Source organism: Rattus norvegicus, chromosome 4 (assembly GCF_021556685.1).
Source record: "Rattus norvegicus strain SHRSP/BbbUtx chromosome 4, alternate assembly SHRSP_T2T, whole genome shotgun sequence".
In the NCBI taxonomy this organism is placed as follows: Eukaryota; Metazoa; Chordata; class Mammalia; order Rodentia; family Muridae; genus Rattus; species Rattus norvegicus.
Window position 1 is genome coordinate 57,537,303 of NC_141537.1, and position 17,792 is coordinate 57,555,094.

At 47.0% G+C, this 17,792-nt stretch overlaps 1 protein-coding gene across 7 annotated transcripts in view; it reads right to left on the minus strand.

Annotated features, from left to right (window-relative positions):
- Window positions 1–14,060, minus strand: part of Grm8 (glutamate metabotropic receptor 8) — a 906,417-nt gene extending 892,357 nt beyond the window's left edge. For 2 of the 7 annotated variants that reach the window (XM_087659148.1, XM_087659151.1), the window contains exons 1-2: window positions 13,641–14,060; window positions 3,833–4,633 (exon numbers count right to left, since the gene is read on the minus strand). In XM_087659148.1, the coding sequence (XP_087515274.1) occupies window positions 3,833–4,342 (510 nt within the window). In that variant the 5' untranslated portion in view covers window positions 4,343–4,633; window positions 13,641–14,060. 7 annotated transcript variants of the gene reach the window in all.
- Between the last annotated feature and the right edge of the window lie 3,732 nt (window positions 14,061–17,792).

Genomic DNA, 17,792 nt, shown 5'->3' on the forward strand with positions numbered 1-17,792 from the left:
GAATCCTAGATATGTCATTTATACCTTTGAACCTAAGGGAACTCTGCTACTTCACAACTACACATCATCTAAACCTATTAACTTGCCATAGAGGTCACCTAGACAACCACTCTGCATAATATTGGCGCGGGCACGGGCGTGTGTGTGTGTGTGTGTGTGTGTGTGTGTGTGTGTGTGTGTGTGTGTGCATGCACACGAGTGTGTACATAGTGGTGTTTCTGTAAAGTTCAAAGCATTAAAAATTTGATTCTATGACTTTCAAGATTACCTCCAATCCCAACATATCTGACAGATGTTGAGTCACTGTCACTCCACTTGGTAAAAACAGAAAAAAAAAAGAAAGAAAGAAAGAAAATTGTACTTATTCACAGGCCCTAAAGTTAAAAACTCTCCTTGGAAGGTATGAGAACAGTGGCAAAGCTGGAGCTCCCCTCAGACTGAGAACCTCCCTCCAGTGGAGGCTCGGTGGTGAATAGGCATTTCCTGTTTCCAGGAACGACCTGGCTCTGACTCCCTCTCTAGCTCTCCTCTTAATTAAGGGGCTGAGTTTTCTCATTTGCTTCAGAGATTTGATAAGAGTAACCCAGATGGAACAACACCTCTTGCCTCCAGGATCACGAGGAGTTAAGTTTGACACATGGATTTCTGTGTATCGCGTTCTGTGGGTCACGTGTTGTGCTGCAGGGCTACAAATGGCCCCAGATTCGCTTGCTTCCACTCAGCTAATCTTAGCATTGCCTTAAGAAAATTAATATTTTTTTCAAAAATGAAAGCATGTCTCAATCTCTAATGTAATAATTTGTTAATCATTCCTTTGATGACTGAGACAGTAGTTCACGTTGGTCCTGGCATGTGAACGTAAGAAGTAATCCACACTAAAGCGGCCATTTTCCTTCCCAGGAGCAGCCGCCATTATCTCCTAATTACGGTCACTCTGAAGTGCAAGCTGAAGGTTGCACATAAATCACAACAGTCTGAATGGAGGCAACACAACGAGAAGCTGAAATTGTTTAATTTGCATTCTTGTGCTTCAGATCTGGCTGGAAGGTGGGGTGAGTATCTACACACACCCTTTGCTGGGTGACTTTCGAATGAGATCAACTTTTTTTCAAATCTAGTAAAATATTTAGGATAATGTCTCTCTGTGCCAGCGCAATGACAGTATTAAGGTCATCTACCACACTCACTGCCCTCTTCTGGCTAAAATTGACCTTGTCCCCAACATGTCCATCAAGGGGTATCCAGGGAAGCTCTAGTGTGTGCAGGCAACTGTCTCTCTGGAGATGCTCTGGAATCCTTTTGTTTAAAGGACAGAGAACGATCCACTCCATCAAATAAAATCTCAAAATAATTGTCTAATGAGATGAGAACCAAGCAGAGACAGGCAAGACTCCGCTTTATCAAAAGAAAGCCTCCCCTCTTGCCTTTAGGTGGCTTCAGCAACCTAGGAATCAAAGGTGACAACCAAGTGCCGACAGCAAGTCTCACCTGCCTTTTCTCACTAAAGAAACCCAACAACATAACGTAGAATTAGTGTTATCACTGTCTTAGAGATAAGTTCATTCTGTGACTAAAAATAGCATAAATAAACTTTGACCATCTCAGATAAGAATCTATGTCTCCTTCAGCCAATTCTTCAAATCCTTGTGTGCTTTTTTTTGGGGGGAGGGGGGAACCAGACTACAAAAAAATGTAAGAAAACAAGTATGGGATGATAGGAACAGTAATTAATATATACAGAGAAGATTCCATAATGGAGGAAATCATCATGAGGATTTTCCTCATTTCTAATAGTAGATTTGTCTTAACCACAGTCACTGAGTTAGGAACTCAAAAAAAATTTTCTTTTGGGGGGCGGGGAGGTTTGTTTGCTTGTTTTGGCTATTTTATTTATTTACATTTCAAATGTTATTTCTCTTCCCAGTGTCCCCTCCACAAACTCTTTATTCCTTCCCCGTTCCCCCTGCCTCTGTGAGGGTGCTCTCCCATTTGCCTACTCACTCCCACCTCAGTGCCCTAGCATTCCCCTAGGCTGGGTCATCTAGCCTCCACAGGACCAAGGGGCTGCCCTCTCATTGATGCCAGATGAGGCCGTCCAATGCTACATATGCAGCTGGAGCCATAGGTCCCTCCATGTGTACTCTTTGGTTGGTGATTTAGTCCCTGGGAGCTTTGGGGTGTCCGGTTGGTTGATATTGAAAACAAGTGAGGAGAAAGGAGAAGGCTGGGGTGGCTGGTCTGCACTGTAGCCATGAACCGCATAACAGCATGAGGCAGGAATCAGAAGTCCAAGGAAGAGCCCTCGAGCCTATAGGTGGGGGAGGATCCTGAAGGACTCCGGCTCTGGCTCTGAGCCTTGCCTCTGCAAGAGAGCAAGCACCCATCCCTAGTGGCACCATTTACAACTACCTAGGATCCCTTGAAGGTTCCCAGAGATGGAGAGTGAGAGACCTGTGGCTGCCAGTTCTCATCAAGTCCTTCCACAGCCTGGAGATTCTTCTAATGTCTTGCTAAAGTGTCTCCCATGCTCCCTGGGGCCTCTTTGTACTTCTTCAAAATGCCTTAGACACAAGAGGCATCTGTGAGACACTGAGAGCAATCTCCTCATTTGATGCAGTGTCATCAATCTGAAAACAGCCATTAAACCACCGCTTAGCATTCCCGTCTCTGAATGAAGTGGATTCATGCAGAGGCTGTGCTGCCTCTTGGGGAACGTTACAGAGAGGATTCCAGTGAGACCTAGGCTGAGCTAGATTGTCCCCCAAGACATCTTCCCAGGCCAGAAAGCCTTTGAGTCAATCCCTTTCATCCTTTTTTTTTTTTAAGTTTTCCATCGCTTTGTTCATTTTTGCCACTCTGTCACCAGTCCAACGTAAGATCTGTATGCATAGGACTAGTTTTTCATAATATAAAATGAAGCCTCATTAATTCAGGTTCAGTTGGAAAAGCTAGTCCCAATGAGTAAGAAATCAGAGTGAAAAGTATTTTCAATTTAAAAAATCATGTCTATTTCAAAAGACTACATAATGGAATTAATAAATAAGATGAGAAAGTTAATAAAAATGGTGAGTTACAATAACTTTATTTTCATGGTACTTTTTACTTTCAAAGTGTTTTCACATATATTATTTTATATTGGCAACTTTAGTCAATATTATAAAGTGTACAGATAATAGATTACCAAACCTAAATCAAAATGTCTTGATTTCTTCCCTGGCAAATTTGAACTATTAACTCAATAAGAATTATATGTAATTATATTTCCAGTCTGCATCACAGTGTTCTGAATTAATGAGGTTCTGCTCTATTCGAGTTACAATAAGCCTGACAACTTTATGGCCATCTTATCTCCTAGAGTGTCACTCCCTTCTACACATTAGCGATAAATACTGTTTCTTCACACGGGAATTTTTGTCATAACAGAGCATCCCACCTTGAAGAAGTTTCACCAAGTAAATTATTTCACATGTTCCTCAGGTAAAGAGGAAGTGTTCTGCTTGATAAATGTGCTATGGTTGTCTAAAGGTACTTGCTATGACTTAAAGTGAGCCTCCCTGAGGAGGCTAGCGCATGGTGACAAGGACCAAATGCTTCACAGAACTTACCAACATTCTCTTTGGAAGGACACAATCAGGATTAATGCATTTAATCATAACTGAAGGAACTAAAGTGTCACTGGTAGAAACACAAGCCCAGAATGCCCTACGTGAGGAATCTGGCAACATATTGCTTATGGGTATCTTCATCGCCACTCTCTTCTTTAACCCACAATTGGAGTCACCAAGATTGCCGATTCTTTCACAACGGTTGAAAAGGCAACGTCTTTACCTACCTTAAATAGTCTTAAAATGTTAGCCACCATGATGGACACAGAGCTTGCTGCAGCACCTATGACGCCAGAAATCTTGTCGGGCTTGGTGAATATGGGCGGATCTCCATTAGCACACTTCACATCAGACGCATCTTTCTCTATCAGTGCCTGCACGAAGGTCAGTGACTGCTCCAAAGCGTAGGTGTCCCTGGAACACGTGTCAAGGATCCGGACCCCCAGAGTGATATTGGAGAGAAGATCAGGGTCTTTGTTAATCTGGTCGATTGCATAAAGCATGGCCTCAAGTCTGTGGATCCCCTTTTCCTTCTTCAGCTCCCCACAAGGCACCCCTCTTTCTCCCTTGGCATGAACAGGAAAAAGACCCCCCAAAATGATGTCCCCATCCACCCGGATGGAATGGGCATACTCTTGGCTGTGAGTTCTTTGCATCATTGTGAGGATCCAGTAGAACTTGGCAGTCAAGAGGAAGAAGCAAGGGCAAGAGGCTAAGCGCTTTCCCTCGCATACCATTTTCTCCACGGGGGGTATTGCAGTCAGCGACCAGAAGTTTATTCTTGCCACAGAAGAAGGGGTAGCACCTTCTGGAGGCTACCATCAGGGCCCATGGGGGAAGGCTTTGGGGATTTCAGCGAGTTTTCTTGATTTGAAATTCACAGTGAACTTCCTAGAGACCCCCTCCGTTCAAGTTTATTCCCACGTAAAGCTGGCTCGCAAATAAATTAGAAGAACATCTGAGGTTCTGATGTTGGGATGAGGTCAACAATGTGCGTCCTTGAATTCAGCCCTGTAGCAGAATTATTCCTGGGGAGAAGATGAAGGAAAGGGGAGGGAATTCAGTTCAGTAAGGCTGTATTTTTCATATGCTTAAGCCCTGTCTGAACCAACTCTTTTTTTATTTCTCCTATTCACTAAGAACTAACTCTTCTGTGGTCCCCTGTGATTCTGAGCACCTGGCTGCACTCCGTCTAAGCAGGGAGATTGATGACATGTTTAGAGCAAGAGAAACAGAAAAGTAGCAGCAGCTTGCTTACTTCTTCCAAGCCAGAACATATTTATATTTATCATTTTATTTCAATACGTCTTATTTCCAGGAAGGTAAAATTCCTGTGGTTGATGACATTATTTCTCCTCAAACCTGCTTTACTTTTTTTTACAGCTCCTTCAATTTAGCATTTAAATCTCGTCCATGAGATAATGAAAGGTTACTTTCTGTGAAGTATTCGACAAAACAAGCCAGTGTCTGTTAATGACTATTTGTTTTTAGTTACCCGGATTTCCCAGTGGGAAACAGTGACTATTCAATCACAGAGTAGGAAGGAAGGAGGAAAGAAGAAAGGAGAGAGGAGAGGAAGGGAGAGACAAGCTACCAGAAGATATGAAAATACCTTGTAGCTTGAAGAAACATTTACATAGAACATCAGCTACCTCATATCAGTTATCCTATTGTTCTCTGGTAATAAAACAAAGACTCAAAAATTAACCACACAGAGGGGGTTACGAGTGAAGATCTGCCCATTACTATAGTCAGAGTTCCTAATTAATCTGTCCGGGTGAAAGCAATGGGCACACTTGCAATTCTGAAGCGAACACATCTTGATCTGGGAATCACCAGGAACCCATCAGAGCTGGAACTCCTTAATTATGTCTGACTCGGTGCAGAAAACAGTCATTTTGTCAAGACTAGAAATAACCCAGAGTGAAAGCATCCACGGGCAATGGAGAGGAAACTTCATTCTGAGGACATTGTCCTCAAATTCCACGAGACGCTTACAGAACCATTCTCAAGAAGCTTAACTGCAGGAGAACTGACTTAGCATAGGGAATCGGAGGCTTAAAATGCACATATATTGAAGAGAATAAGCAGCAACAATGTATTCTGGCAGGACGCTTAATCTAATGTTCATTTTCTAACCTATTTACACTTGGACCTGAAATCTGAAATCTGGACCGTTTCCCTCCACCCCAGCCAACCAACATCTGCTTGCATTTCCCATTTCCCATTCACTCGTTCAAGTTCCAGTTCATAAAATTCTCCTTCCATCTTCTTTGTCCTGAGAAAAAGGATGGTGCCTCCCTGGGGGACAACTGAACATATGCTCAAGCACCTTCAGAGAAACTTGCGCTGTTTTTCACTTCTGGGTTTGAAAAGAGGCTCTTAGGGGACCGGGGCCTGCCCCGACTTCCTACCTACGCACTGGGAGCCCCAGCCAAGCGCTGGCCCCTCTGCTCAGCCCTACCCAGACTTTCTTGTCCCCTGGTTCATGCTATACCTTGATTCCCTCGACGCTGCTCCCAATATGTAGTCCTTTCCTGACTTTCTCAATATGAGTCACCTGACAACTGCTTTCCCCTCAGAGTCCATAACGGTCTGACCTGAAGTAGTCCCCCAAAGGAAACACCTGTATTTCTGGATGAAACTGAATGTACAATCAATTACTGGTGAGGACAGTTAGGACTGTGTTTTACGGTCTCACTAGGAAGAGTAGTAGCATTGTGGTAAAATGGCATTAACTCTGACCACTAATTTGGATTTTGAGACCAAGCATCCACTAGCTAACCCTCAAATAAATGGGCAAATGAAGGAGAATTTCAAGGCCAGGGTCTGTGCTTCAAAACCTTTTTTCACTAGAACCAGCCATCTCGAAGACTGTGACACATCTAAGAGAATAAACAGTTTTCAGCTACAAACAGGGACTTTATCTAAAAGTCACGTTTCCACATTGACTCATGAGGCATTAAGTTAGTTCCATTGTGAATTGTCCTAGAAATAATAAAAAAAAATAGTTTCTATTTGAACTATTGGTATTTGCATTAATGTTCAGTCTCTTTAGCATGTCATGGGTCTGTTCAAAGCTCTAATCTAAAGAAAGGCTGGGGTTATGGAAAGAAACGAGACAAGAATATTTGGGTTAACAGACAAAGGCAGTGAAATGGAAAACGAGAGGTTCCACCTGGACTATCCTTTATGGACAGCTTGCTGGATTTTGACTCAGGAATCCTCTGCAGCATGGAATTAATTGCACACAAGCTCTCTAACCCTTGGTTTTCTTATCCCCAAGGGGAGACAGAACCTGCCAAGAGGCACATACTACAAAACTGTGTATCTATATGTATGCATGGTACACAATCAGCAGCCATGCTTCAACCTGGCTTGTTCTTCTTTCTCTACTGAAGCACCTGTCTTCACTATTTGCCCCAGTGAGGAAGAGATCACTAAATTCTGTCTACTGAAAAGTAAAATCAGATAAGATATTTAAATACCGCAGTAATTTCGGAGTCTGATCCATTGCCTTGAAAAATCATAGACCTGACAGGTTCAGTTTCCCTTTTTAAATTCTAAGGAAACTTTATATATGAAAGTATGTGGAGGAATAAATGACTGCTAACTTTTTATGTTTCGCGGCATAATCTTATATCGCTTAATCCAGCTCTCCTAGAATTCTTGTGGACTTTAATCCAAACTCATCGCTGGAATCAATATTTTCAAAGAATTAGTGACCTTTCTGAACTATAGATCCAAACAGCTTTGCCTCATGTGCTGTGTTCGAATTTGAAGAAAAATAGCTCTGAGTCTCAGAGCAGAGAGCTGGAAGCCCAAGCTGACCAACTCCTTGGCTTGTTTCTCCTCCTCCTCTTCTTCTGCCTCCTCCTCCTCTTCTTCTTCCTCCTCCTCTTCCTCCTCCTCCTCCTCCTCCTCCTCCTTCATCTTTTAGTTTTTGAGACAGGGTTTCCCTATGTAACCTTGGCTATACTAGAACTCCCTCTGTAGACCAGACTGGCTCCAAACTCAGAGATATGCCTGCCTCTCTGCCTCTGCCTCTGCCTCTGCCTCTGCCTCTGCCTCTGCCTCTGCCTCTGCCTCTGCCTCTGCCTCTGCCTCTGCCTCTGCCTCTCTGCCTCTCTGCCTCTCTGCCCCTCTCTGCCCCTCTCTGCCCCTCTCTGCCCCTCTCTGCCCCTCTCTGCCCCTCTCTGCCCCTCTCTGCCCCTCTCTGCCCCTCTCTGCCCCTCTCTGCCCCTCTGCCTCTGCCTCCTAAGTGCTGAGTCCTGTTCTGTGGAAATGCTGAGGTCATCCAACTCATCCAACTCACCTTCCTTTGTCCCTTCTAAGTGCTGGACCACTGACACTGACCTTTACAAGCAAATCCCCTGGCTGAGTTACAGGCCTGTGGCAAAAGGCCATGTTTTATTTTCTATGTATATTCCCTATGTTTTAGATCTTTGCACATAACATTATGTCTTATCATTAACTCTGTTGAAGTGGGAGGTGGGGGGGAATAGCTCAGACAAAATGGGTTCAGCCCTTAGCCCAGACATAGTAAGCAGCAACACCCCCAAAATCATCAAACCCCTAAGGTGGACCCTGTCCTTTGGGACAAGCCTAGCAGTGCAGAACCAGCTGGGACAGTGCAGTAAGGGAGGAGCCCAACTACTCCTCATCAATCGCTTATCTTTTCAATGGTCAGCTCAAGAAACAGAGTGGCCAGAAAACCATAGGTTATTTCTATAAGGGACTTTTCTGAATCCCTAAAGGGTTGAGAAATAAGAATATTTTCAAACTTCCAAACTTCGAATCTGCTATCCTGGCCAGCTGTTGCCAATTGAACAAGACCATCAGCACCTAAGGGGTCCATCAAGATCACCCTCCTGCCTTCCTCAGCATGTAACACTGACAGAGATGTGCTTCTACTTGCTAGTCTGTGAAACGGTGTGGTGACCCTACCAGCGCTCAGGTGTCTTCCAGCTCCCTACTCTGAGACTTAGGTACTCAATAATAAGGGGCGATAGGATTATAACTCAAAAAGGAGCCCAAGGCTTCGTCAACTGAGCACAATAACTGGTTTTGTCTGCAAGCAAGTAACACCCAACCCCATCAGCGAGAGAAGGTTCTAAAAGCTCATTTACAGTAGCAGGGAAGATATTAAGGAAATCGGATCCAAAAGATGCTCAACTGCTAAACTAGATAAATTAGACAGTGGCTATTTGCATAACAAAGGAATCCACCACAGGTTTTTCTTTAAATACCTAAACTCCGTGCGTTTTAAAAAACAGTCTGATGGATCAGAATCCAATTTACATCCTTCTTTGTAGATAACACAGCTATTGCATACAAAGACCACATTTAAGGAAGCAATAGGCCACGTTTATAATATGTATCACATTAGAAGACAGAGTGAAACTTACTGAATGAGGACAGTGTGCGGGGGGGGGGGGGGGGGGGGGGAGGGGACCTCACACACAATGTATCATTTCCTGCTACATTTCACCTATAGGGTCCATGTCACACTCTCATCTAAAGTCTCAGGCCAGAGTCCACATGCAGGACCACAGTCACATTCTGTCCCCTGTCCCAAAGCCTCTGGCTATGAGACTCTAACCTGACTGTGTGAGGTGTTAGTAGGATGCCTGGGGTCCCAGAGGAGCCTGGGGCTAGTCTTTGGATAAGTTACCTACACTGTTCTGTTTGGGGGGAGGGGGTTGGTTGGTTGTCTCCCCTCCCCCTCCCTCCCAGAAATGTGAAGTGTGAACTGATTTCTGCCCACCTGCTAGGTTGTTACATCCAATGTCACAATGTACACAATAGTACTTTTTAAATTGTTAAATGGTAAAAGAATGGGCAGGGATAGCATTGGTCTAATAACTAGTCCCACAACTAAAACATTTTAGCCATAGATCATACTTACAGCATGCTTACAACACTTTCCCATGAGCAGCATAGAGGGTCAGACCTTAGCAACAGGCATGTATCCAAGAATTAACTTGGGAAAGTCCAGACCATAAAGGAGAGCTCAAAGGAAACTTGGAAGGCACAAAGGGAAGCCAATGTAACTTCAGTATCTGACCCTAAGCCACAGACGCTCACAGCACCCAATGGGCCATTCTTAAGATACAAGACAGTCTTCTGTGGTAAGAACAAGAAAACTTCTTAAGTGGTAAGCAAATGTAAGCACTTTTAGCATTGAGGCTCATTACCACGGAAAACCTAGCCAGCAGATTTGGATCTGAATACATTATCTTACCTGGAAAAGTAGTTAGAAATCGGCAATACATGTGTTCAGTCACCTCTATGTAATCATCTGGGGCTTTCCCTCCATCTTCCCATTTCTCCTCATCTGCTCCCTGCCCTGTACAGAGGTGGCTCCTTCTGCCCAGAGGACCTAGATGTCCTGTGGTCAAGGGCCTCTAGGCCATGCTTCTCTTAGCCTTGGTTCTCCCCAGGGAGTAAGTAAATTTTCATCTACAGGTGTCAAAACCTGATGATCTCCCTCCAACTAGAGCATTTGCGTTTCTAAAATGATTCCTGAGAGAAGCCATAACATCTTACCACCATTGGTAAGACTGGGGTACAACCAAAGAGAGAAAAGAGACCACCTTCTTTCCACTGTGCCCCTCAGCTCATCCCAGCAGTGATGGGCCCAGATGAGACCACACTATGTTCAACATCCTTCTTGGCAGTGGGGTGTGCCTGCTCCAACTTGCCAGAGCACGGAGAACTTACAAATCAAAGAAACTGTAAGTGGAAGGGAAGAGAAGAAGTATCGGGAGGGAGGGGGAAGAGGGGAGAAGAAGGGAGGGAGGGAGGCAGGGAGGGAGGGAGGGAGAAGGAGGAAGGGAGAAACTGAAACCCAAATTCCTAACTGAAAAAGTAAAGCTCCCTTGAAATAAAAATAAAAATAGGATACAACTGACTGCCAGGCTTGCAACCTCTCCTAGCACAGCACGGAGTGATCACTCCTACTAGGTAAACCCAGTATGAGAGTCTGGTGATACCCAATCAGGCCCTGTTCTAAAAGCAGAAACAATTTCCTGAACCTTTCAAAACCAGCCTATTCAACAGGCACTGGGATGTGGCGAGATTTTTGCTGTAGATCTAAGCAAAAGATAAATCTTTGTGTCATCTTATTCTAAGATACTGAGACAGCACTCACTGACTAAAGCAGGGTCCTCTCCATGTGTCCCACTGGGAGGAGACCTTGAGAAAGAAACTTAGAGGGAAAAGCATCATTGCGGCCACAAGCATTGCCTGTGTAGTATTCAGTGCGTCATGCCCTAAAGACAATGGAACATTCTTACACAAAGATTGGCGCTTGATACTGCCAATGTGAATGTCAGCCGGGCTGTTTGCTGCATAAATACCAATTAAACAAGCCCGGAAGCAGCTTCAACCTGCCCAGCCAAGTCTGAAAAGAGCCCATCACTTCAGACCTCTAACTTTACCCTGCACTCCTCCAGTTCAGCTCAGCTGGGCTTAGTCTTTTCCCTCTTCCCCTTAGATCTGAATGGTTAGAACTGTTCAATCAGCCATAACTTTCCTGCGGGGGAGGGGGAACGGAGGGAGGGGCACACAACAGGGCAGATCTGGCCAGCACAAACCAAATAGAATGAACTGAGCCTACCAGACGGTATTTCCCTGTATTCTTAGTATCTTCCTTATTCTGAGACAATGTCCCCTAGAAATCTCCCCCTCCCAAATTGTCTCCACATCCCTTATTTAAGAGCAGATAGTCTCTTTATCGAGGATGTCGTACAACCTGTAGTTGACTCTGAGATAGGAAAATTGCATTAGAAAATCACTTCCCTGGTGAATGGGGCTCTTTGCAAAATTATCAAGCCATGTATTTGCAAGACCCAGAGAAGGCATTTTATGCAGCTGAGATTGTCTTCTATCTAGATTTTTCACAAGCAAGTGACCAAGGTAAACTCAAGTGGTTCCTGTAGCCATTTGCAATTCTTGACAAACAGTTTTATAACGGAAAATGGAAATTACAGTCAAGTGTAATAAGCTGTTTATCCAAGATCTACCTGCTGGTGGCTCTTTCTCTCTTTACATTTTTCTTTCAAGCAAAATACAAGCTATCGTCGTCGGAATGCATTTGTCCGGATAGTAATTTCTCTGACAAATACCTTCACCGCAAACCCTGTCTTCAATTCTTCCACTGGTGGGATTAATGGCCAAGATCCTAGGATGTTCATGAGATCCCACTGTCCGGTCTATGGGACAAGATCAACCCCAATTGACTAATAAGATATTCCCTTCAGGGGTGGAACTCCCTGGGGGTGGGGGAGGACTGAAGGGCTTGGGTTTCAGCAATTCACACACCGCCACTATCCTGGGCACACAGACATCCTATGAAGCCAGGCTCCTCAATTTGGGTTAGAAGCAATTCCTTAGGGAAGCTCGGGGGTGCCTTCTTGCGCAACGGGTGACTCGCAACGGGTGACTCGCACGCGCCTCTGCATTTCATTTGCACCAAAGAAGCGTGTCAGACAACTGGGGGTGGGGGGATGCTGGGGGAAGCATGATTCTGTTATATTTTTCAACAACTGTATGAACCTCCAGGGACCTCGGAGCCGTTCCAGTAGATGGACTCACCCCGGCCTCGTGGCTAAGAGGTCTCCCTCTAAAATCTCAGGCAATAGCCACTCGCCCCATCCGGGATCCCTCTTCTCTCACTCCCCTCCTCCATCTATCTCCCTTTTCCCTACCAGTTCCTTGGACCATCCATATAAGCCCAACTCGGGGTAGAGCCTAGGGCCTTTGGGAAGGACCAGGTTACTCTAGCTTTTCCGGGGCTCCCCGGCACCGCCCCAGTCCCCCCTTCACCCCCATCCCCCTTGCGCCCTGGACTTCAGTCTCCTGCGCGCACCAGTCCGAGAGCGCCTCCGCCCCCGCCACACCTGCTGGTCGCAGGCACCCACACCCCTCTCTGGTCTGCCTGACACGGGGCCACTCTGACCGTGAGTGCTGCCGAGGAGCTGCAGGGAGCGTCTGCCTTGGCTTCGGAAACTCTAGATCCTTGAGTCCTCTCCTTTTCCCCCCACCCCCAACAGGACTCGGAACTCCAGCGTTTTTCCCAGAGCAGGGGGTGGGGGGGAGGGAACAAGGAAATCCCAACCTAGCGGAGCTAACTCGGAGACTGCAAACTCAAGGCAGAGTGTGCGCTGCACCGGGATGCGGGTCTCGGGGACCCCTTATATCACCAGGCTTTCCTGCGACACTCCCCCCGAATCTTTCCCCAGATCCTTGTTAGACATCCATCTAGCCAGAGTTCAGAAAAGCGGGGGTTACCCCAACTCATTCCGGAAGCCGCTAACTTCAGAAATCCCTCCCTTTAGATTCGCATAACCAAGGTACCTGGGCTTCTTGGCCGAGCAAGTCCAGATTCCGCCACGGCAGGTCCAGGAGGTCACTCAAGCCAGGCAATCCCAGGCAGAGCGATTTAAAATCCTGCCGCCGCACGCCCTGTTAGAGCATCCTAGGAGCGCCTGCCCACTCCCGTCACCCTTCAATCTCCCATTCACCGTCTAAACTTTTGGGGGAATCACATCTCCAAAGCTTGGGAATTCCGAGCTAAGCTTCCTCTATTCCGCACCTCTTCACTGGAATGTAATCATGGGAAGACAAGAGGGGTGGCCGCCTTGTTATTTGCAACGTAAAATCAACAGACACCCAATCAAGCTCCAGTGCCCGGCCAGCCCCTCGCCCCCTGGTGCCCACTCTCCCTCTCTTCCCATCCGCGTCTCTCCACCCGCCAGTTCTTTCCCCAGACTCGGTTGTGCAAAGCCATCTACTTGTACCCAGAAAAGGCAAACCCTTAAAGTAATCTGAGGAGAAAGCATACACCTGGCTGTCAGCTCCATGGTTTGGGAGGAGAAAAAGAGAAACGGTAATAAAAACCGGGAGACCCTACTTTTGCAGCCAGCTCAGGGTTGGGGGAGAGTTGAAAGGTGGGGGCTTTTTTTTTTTTTTTTGCTCTGCTTCTGCACTTGCTTTCCTCCCCTGTGCCTGCTGCTCGGCGGGGTGTCTTACCCTGCTCCCCGCAGAGGGCGAGGTGAGGAAGCCCGCGGGGGGCCCGCAGCTCCATACCAGCGCTGCCTCCGCCTTGGCCACCGCGAGGCAAGCACCACGGCCGCACTTGTGGCTGGTCTCCGGGCTGAGGGGGCTGAGCTGGCCCAGCCACCCGCGAGTCTCTTCCATGTGAATAACAAATACTCCCACCGGCGGCCGCGATTGGTCTGCGCCCGGCGCCTCCGCCCGCGGCCATTCACCCGACGCGGCGCGGGGAGCCGGGGGCCGGGATAGTGCTCTGGATCGCCAATCGCTTCTCACCGACCAGTCACCCCGGGAAGCAAAAAGGAGGGATCCCCCAGGGGCAGAGACCCAGACGTGACTAGGGATAGGGACACCCCAGTGGCAGGACCCCTTCACATGTAAGTCTGAATCAACTCCGAGTTCTGTTTCTGTTTTTGTTTTGTTTTTATTATATCAGCCCCACCTGCCCCTCCCCGGACAAAAAACGGGGGGTTGCGAAGCTAGGGAGAGGAGGGGGAAGGCGAGGAGAAGTAGGAGAACCGCGGCCACGGCGCAGCGAGCTCCCGACCCATGCGGGGGAAAATGCCGCCGGCGCCGACCTGAAGCAAGGGGGCAGAGCTCTTGAGAACCCAGGACCCCTTTCCTCCCTATGAGCACAACTCCGTGGAGGGTGGCCGTTAAAAAGACGTGACAGATGACAAGTGTCCTAACACTTGCTTTCTTTTCGGTGGTGCTCAAAGTAGCGCCCGCCAGCCGCGTGCTTCCCCGTAAAGTTTGCCTCCCGCTAGCGGCTGTTCCGCCCTAGGTTCTGCCCTGTGGCTCGGACACCTTAGGGTGCCAGGGAACGCCTGCTACCGCGCGCCCCTGGAGCTGGAGGAAGAGTACAACCCCACTGCGGGCACTGGGGACCAGGCAACCGAGGCGACTGTTGTTTTGTGGAGAGGATTCAAAGAGCCCAGATCAAGGCACGAAATTCCCGAAGAGCTCCCTAACCCGAAGACCTCATCATTACCCCCCCATCCAGCGACTGTAAACCCGCTGGGTTCCAAGAGTATAGCCCAGACCCCTTTCCGCTGACTACCACCTAGGTACTTCCACTGGGCCCTCGTCGCGCGGAAAGAAGGCGGGAACCCCTTGCCGCACCACCCTGCACCAGAGGTGCTCTGGCCGGCCTGGCTTTGGGTTGGTGAGAAAGTTCCATCTAGAGGTGGCCGTGCGCAACTGCAGCCCAAGACCAGAGCCCAGAAAAGAGGTGTATTGGGGAGAAGTAGGAGCTTGTAAGCAAGAAAAGAGAAGGGTGGAGAATCTCAGTAGCTACAGAGATTTTTCAACTTCATAAGCATCATGAATTTTATACGCTTCGTCACAAGTAATTGTCTGAATTCCAGTGTACAGGTTATAAACCTTTGTCCCGTTCAGGTTTCTTTCCAATCAACTCTAAAATGATCAAAAGTATTGATCTCTCTCTACAGGGGAAGAAAGAAGTCTTGATTTAGAGATATGCTTGGAAAGTGCTAAGCCTGGAAATCGGAACTGAAAATCCCATAGTTGATTACCTCCCCGGTGCTCTGGTTTTTCCCAGGGCTGGCTTTAAACTGTGACATTTTCAGTGAGAAGGCAACAATCTCCTCCCTGGTTTCCTAAAACCACCCGACCCTCTTAGCAAAGAGTCAGCTGATTTGCAGAATCGAGTCCTCCTCCCTGTTCACTCAGCCCATTGCTTATCATCATTCTTCTATAGCTGAGGGGAGGGAAGAGGATTTGGAGGGATATGCCAGTAGCACACATCTTTTTTTAAGGTGGAGAGAAATAGGAACCAGTGCAGACATGGGACTGGCTCAGAGGTTGCACCCGTGCTGTGGAGTTGAGGGTTTCCCTTGGAGGTAGTTTTAGCAACCAAGCCCAGAGGTCACCAATCTGGAGTCTGAGCTCACCTAGACTGATAACCTCTGTCTGAGCGGGGATGTCCTGGGTAGTGTGCGAACTTGACAGACTCCTATCTAGGCTCTTTCTGATGTGTGTCTTAGTACGTTTAGATGGGAGCAGAAGGCAGGTCAAGGCTGAAAGAACTGAAAACCAGAGCAGCTGAACACATTCTGGTCTTCAGGGTCTGGACCAGAATCCCTGCAGCGTTAATGCCTAGTGTTAGCCAAGAGGGCAATGCTCTAGTGGGCCCATTTCCATAATGAGGACAACATAGCTGGCTGTGGCTTTGGACGGTTTGACAAGGCCCAGTAAGCTGCTAGGGAGAGAAGTGGCTAACGAGCTGCTTGTCTTCTCTTCCTATTGATCATCACCTGCAGAGAATATGTCTTCCAGGCCTATTGCTGCCCTTTCTGATGCCGCCCTCTGAGAAATAAATAGGCCTGGTCTCTCTTAGGGACAGTATTCTGATGCTCAACCTTGTGTCACTCTTAACTATTGACGCACACTATGGAATCATTATCACTCATTCCCCACGTGAAATCTGATCAATAGGGAACAGGATCTTTCTACATAAAGTATTTCCAATGACTTTACCCAGAAGCCCCTGAACAACTGACTCGGGCTCAGGCATAGACTGTAGCCTGCCGGGAGTGATGTCAGAGGAGAGAGGGTGCTACAGAGACGGCTCGCAAGATGGACAACATTCTTACAGAGGAACCACCTCTTATCTGAACCTGGTTTATCAAGCCCTGTCCTGGTCTCTGCTTCCCTTTTGCTACAGTGTAAATCAAGAGAGTATGATGAGTGCTCAGACAGCCCAGCCCTGACAAGCCTGTCATTCTGGAATCATCCACTTCGTCTCTTCTTGGAATTCCATTTCCTCCATTATGAAAATAGTCTTTGCAAAGTGTCTGACCTCATCATCTATCTACCGCAAATATTTATGCAAATCAAACATATTTCCTGGTAGTTAATCCTCCAAGAAGATTTGAATATAATCTTCTCATTTTCAGTTGATTTAAAATGTGAGAAACTGTCCATGTGTTGGAAAATGAAAAAAGAAAAAAAAAAACAATACCATATGCTTGGGGGCCATTTAACCCAAGCTGTGAGATATAGTCCACATGTGGAGATTTATGCTGCATTCCTGGTTTGGGGCAATCATTAAATCTGGAAGTCTACTCAGCCAAGAGGAATTGCAACCCAAATTGTAGAAATAAAGACAGTAGTTTCCTGTGCTGGGCTTCTGGAAGCATCTGTGAGTGTATCGTGTGGGTGTTGCTCAGTTGATTAAAGTTCTGGCTGCTGGAGACAAGATCAGACATGTTAGACTGATGATCACAGAGTCAGTGAGGTTCATGGGTGCGCTGTGCTCCTCCCTTCCACAGTTAGTGTATATGGCGTGGAGTGTCGAGAGACATTATGGCCAAGACAAGTTATAAAATTATAAAAGAAAGCATTTAATCTGTGGCTTGCCTACAGCTTCAGAGGGTTACTCCATGATCATCATAGCAGGAAACATGGCAGAAGGCTGGCAAGCATGGCACTGGAGAAGAAGCAGAGAGCTTACAACTGATTCAGAAGAAGGAGAGAGAGAGAGAGAGAGAGAGAGAGAGAGAGAGAGAGAGAGAGAGAGAGAGAGAGCCTGGTGTGAGCTTTTAAAACCTCCAAGCCCAGCCCAAGTGACACACCTCCTCCAAGGAGGCTTACCTCCTAATCCTTCCTAAAATAATTCCATCAAGGAAAGACCAAACACTCAAATATATGAGCCTATGGAGGTATCATAGGCTCATATCATTCAAACCATCACATGGCGCCACAGGGGAGATGTCCAGAGAAGGTGCATATAAAGAGCAAGGTGTGTCTGCGTCTCTGTCATCTTCGATTTTTCCCAGAAACACAACCTAAGCTGAAAATATAGTTAAATAAGAGGAGGGAGGAGGAGGAGGAGGGGGAGGAGGAGGAGGAGGAGGAAGAGGAAGAGGAAGAGGAAGAGGAAGAGGAAGGGAGGGAGGGGAGGGGAGGGGGACTCCCAATTGTCAGGAAGAGGAGAGGACTCAAGAGAGTTACCAAGCCAGGTACTACTATGAGCACCTGAAGCTTGTCTCAAGTCTTCCCCCAGTGGAGAATTTTGCAAACCAGTGTAAAATGTTTGCCACAGAGCTGTTCCAGTAAATACCTGACAGAAGTAGAACGTCCACACCCTACACCCATCTGTTGTTG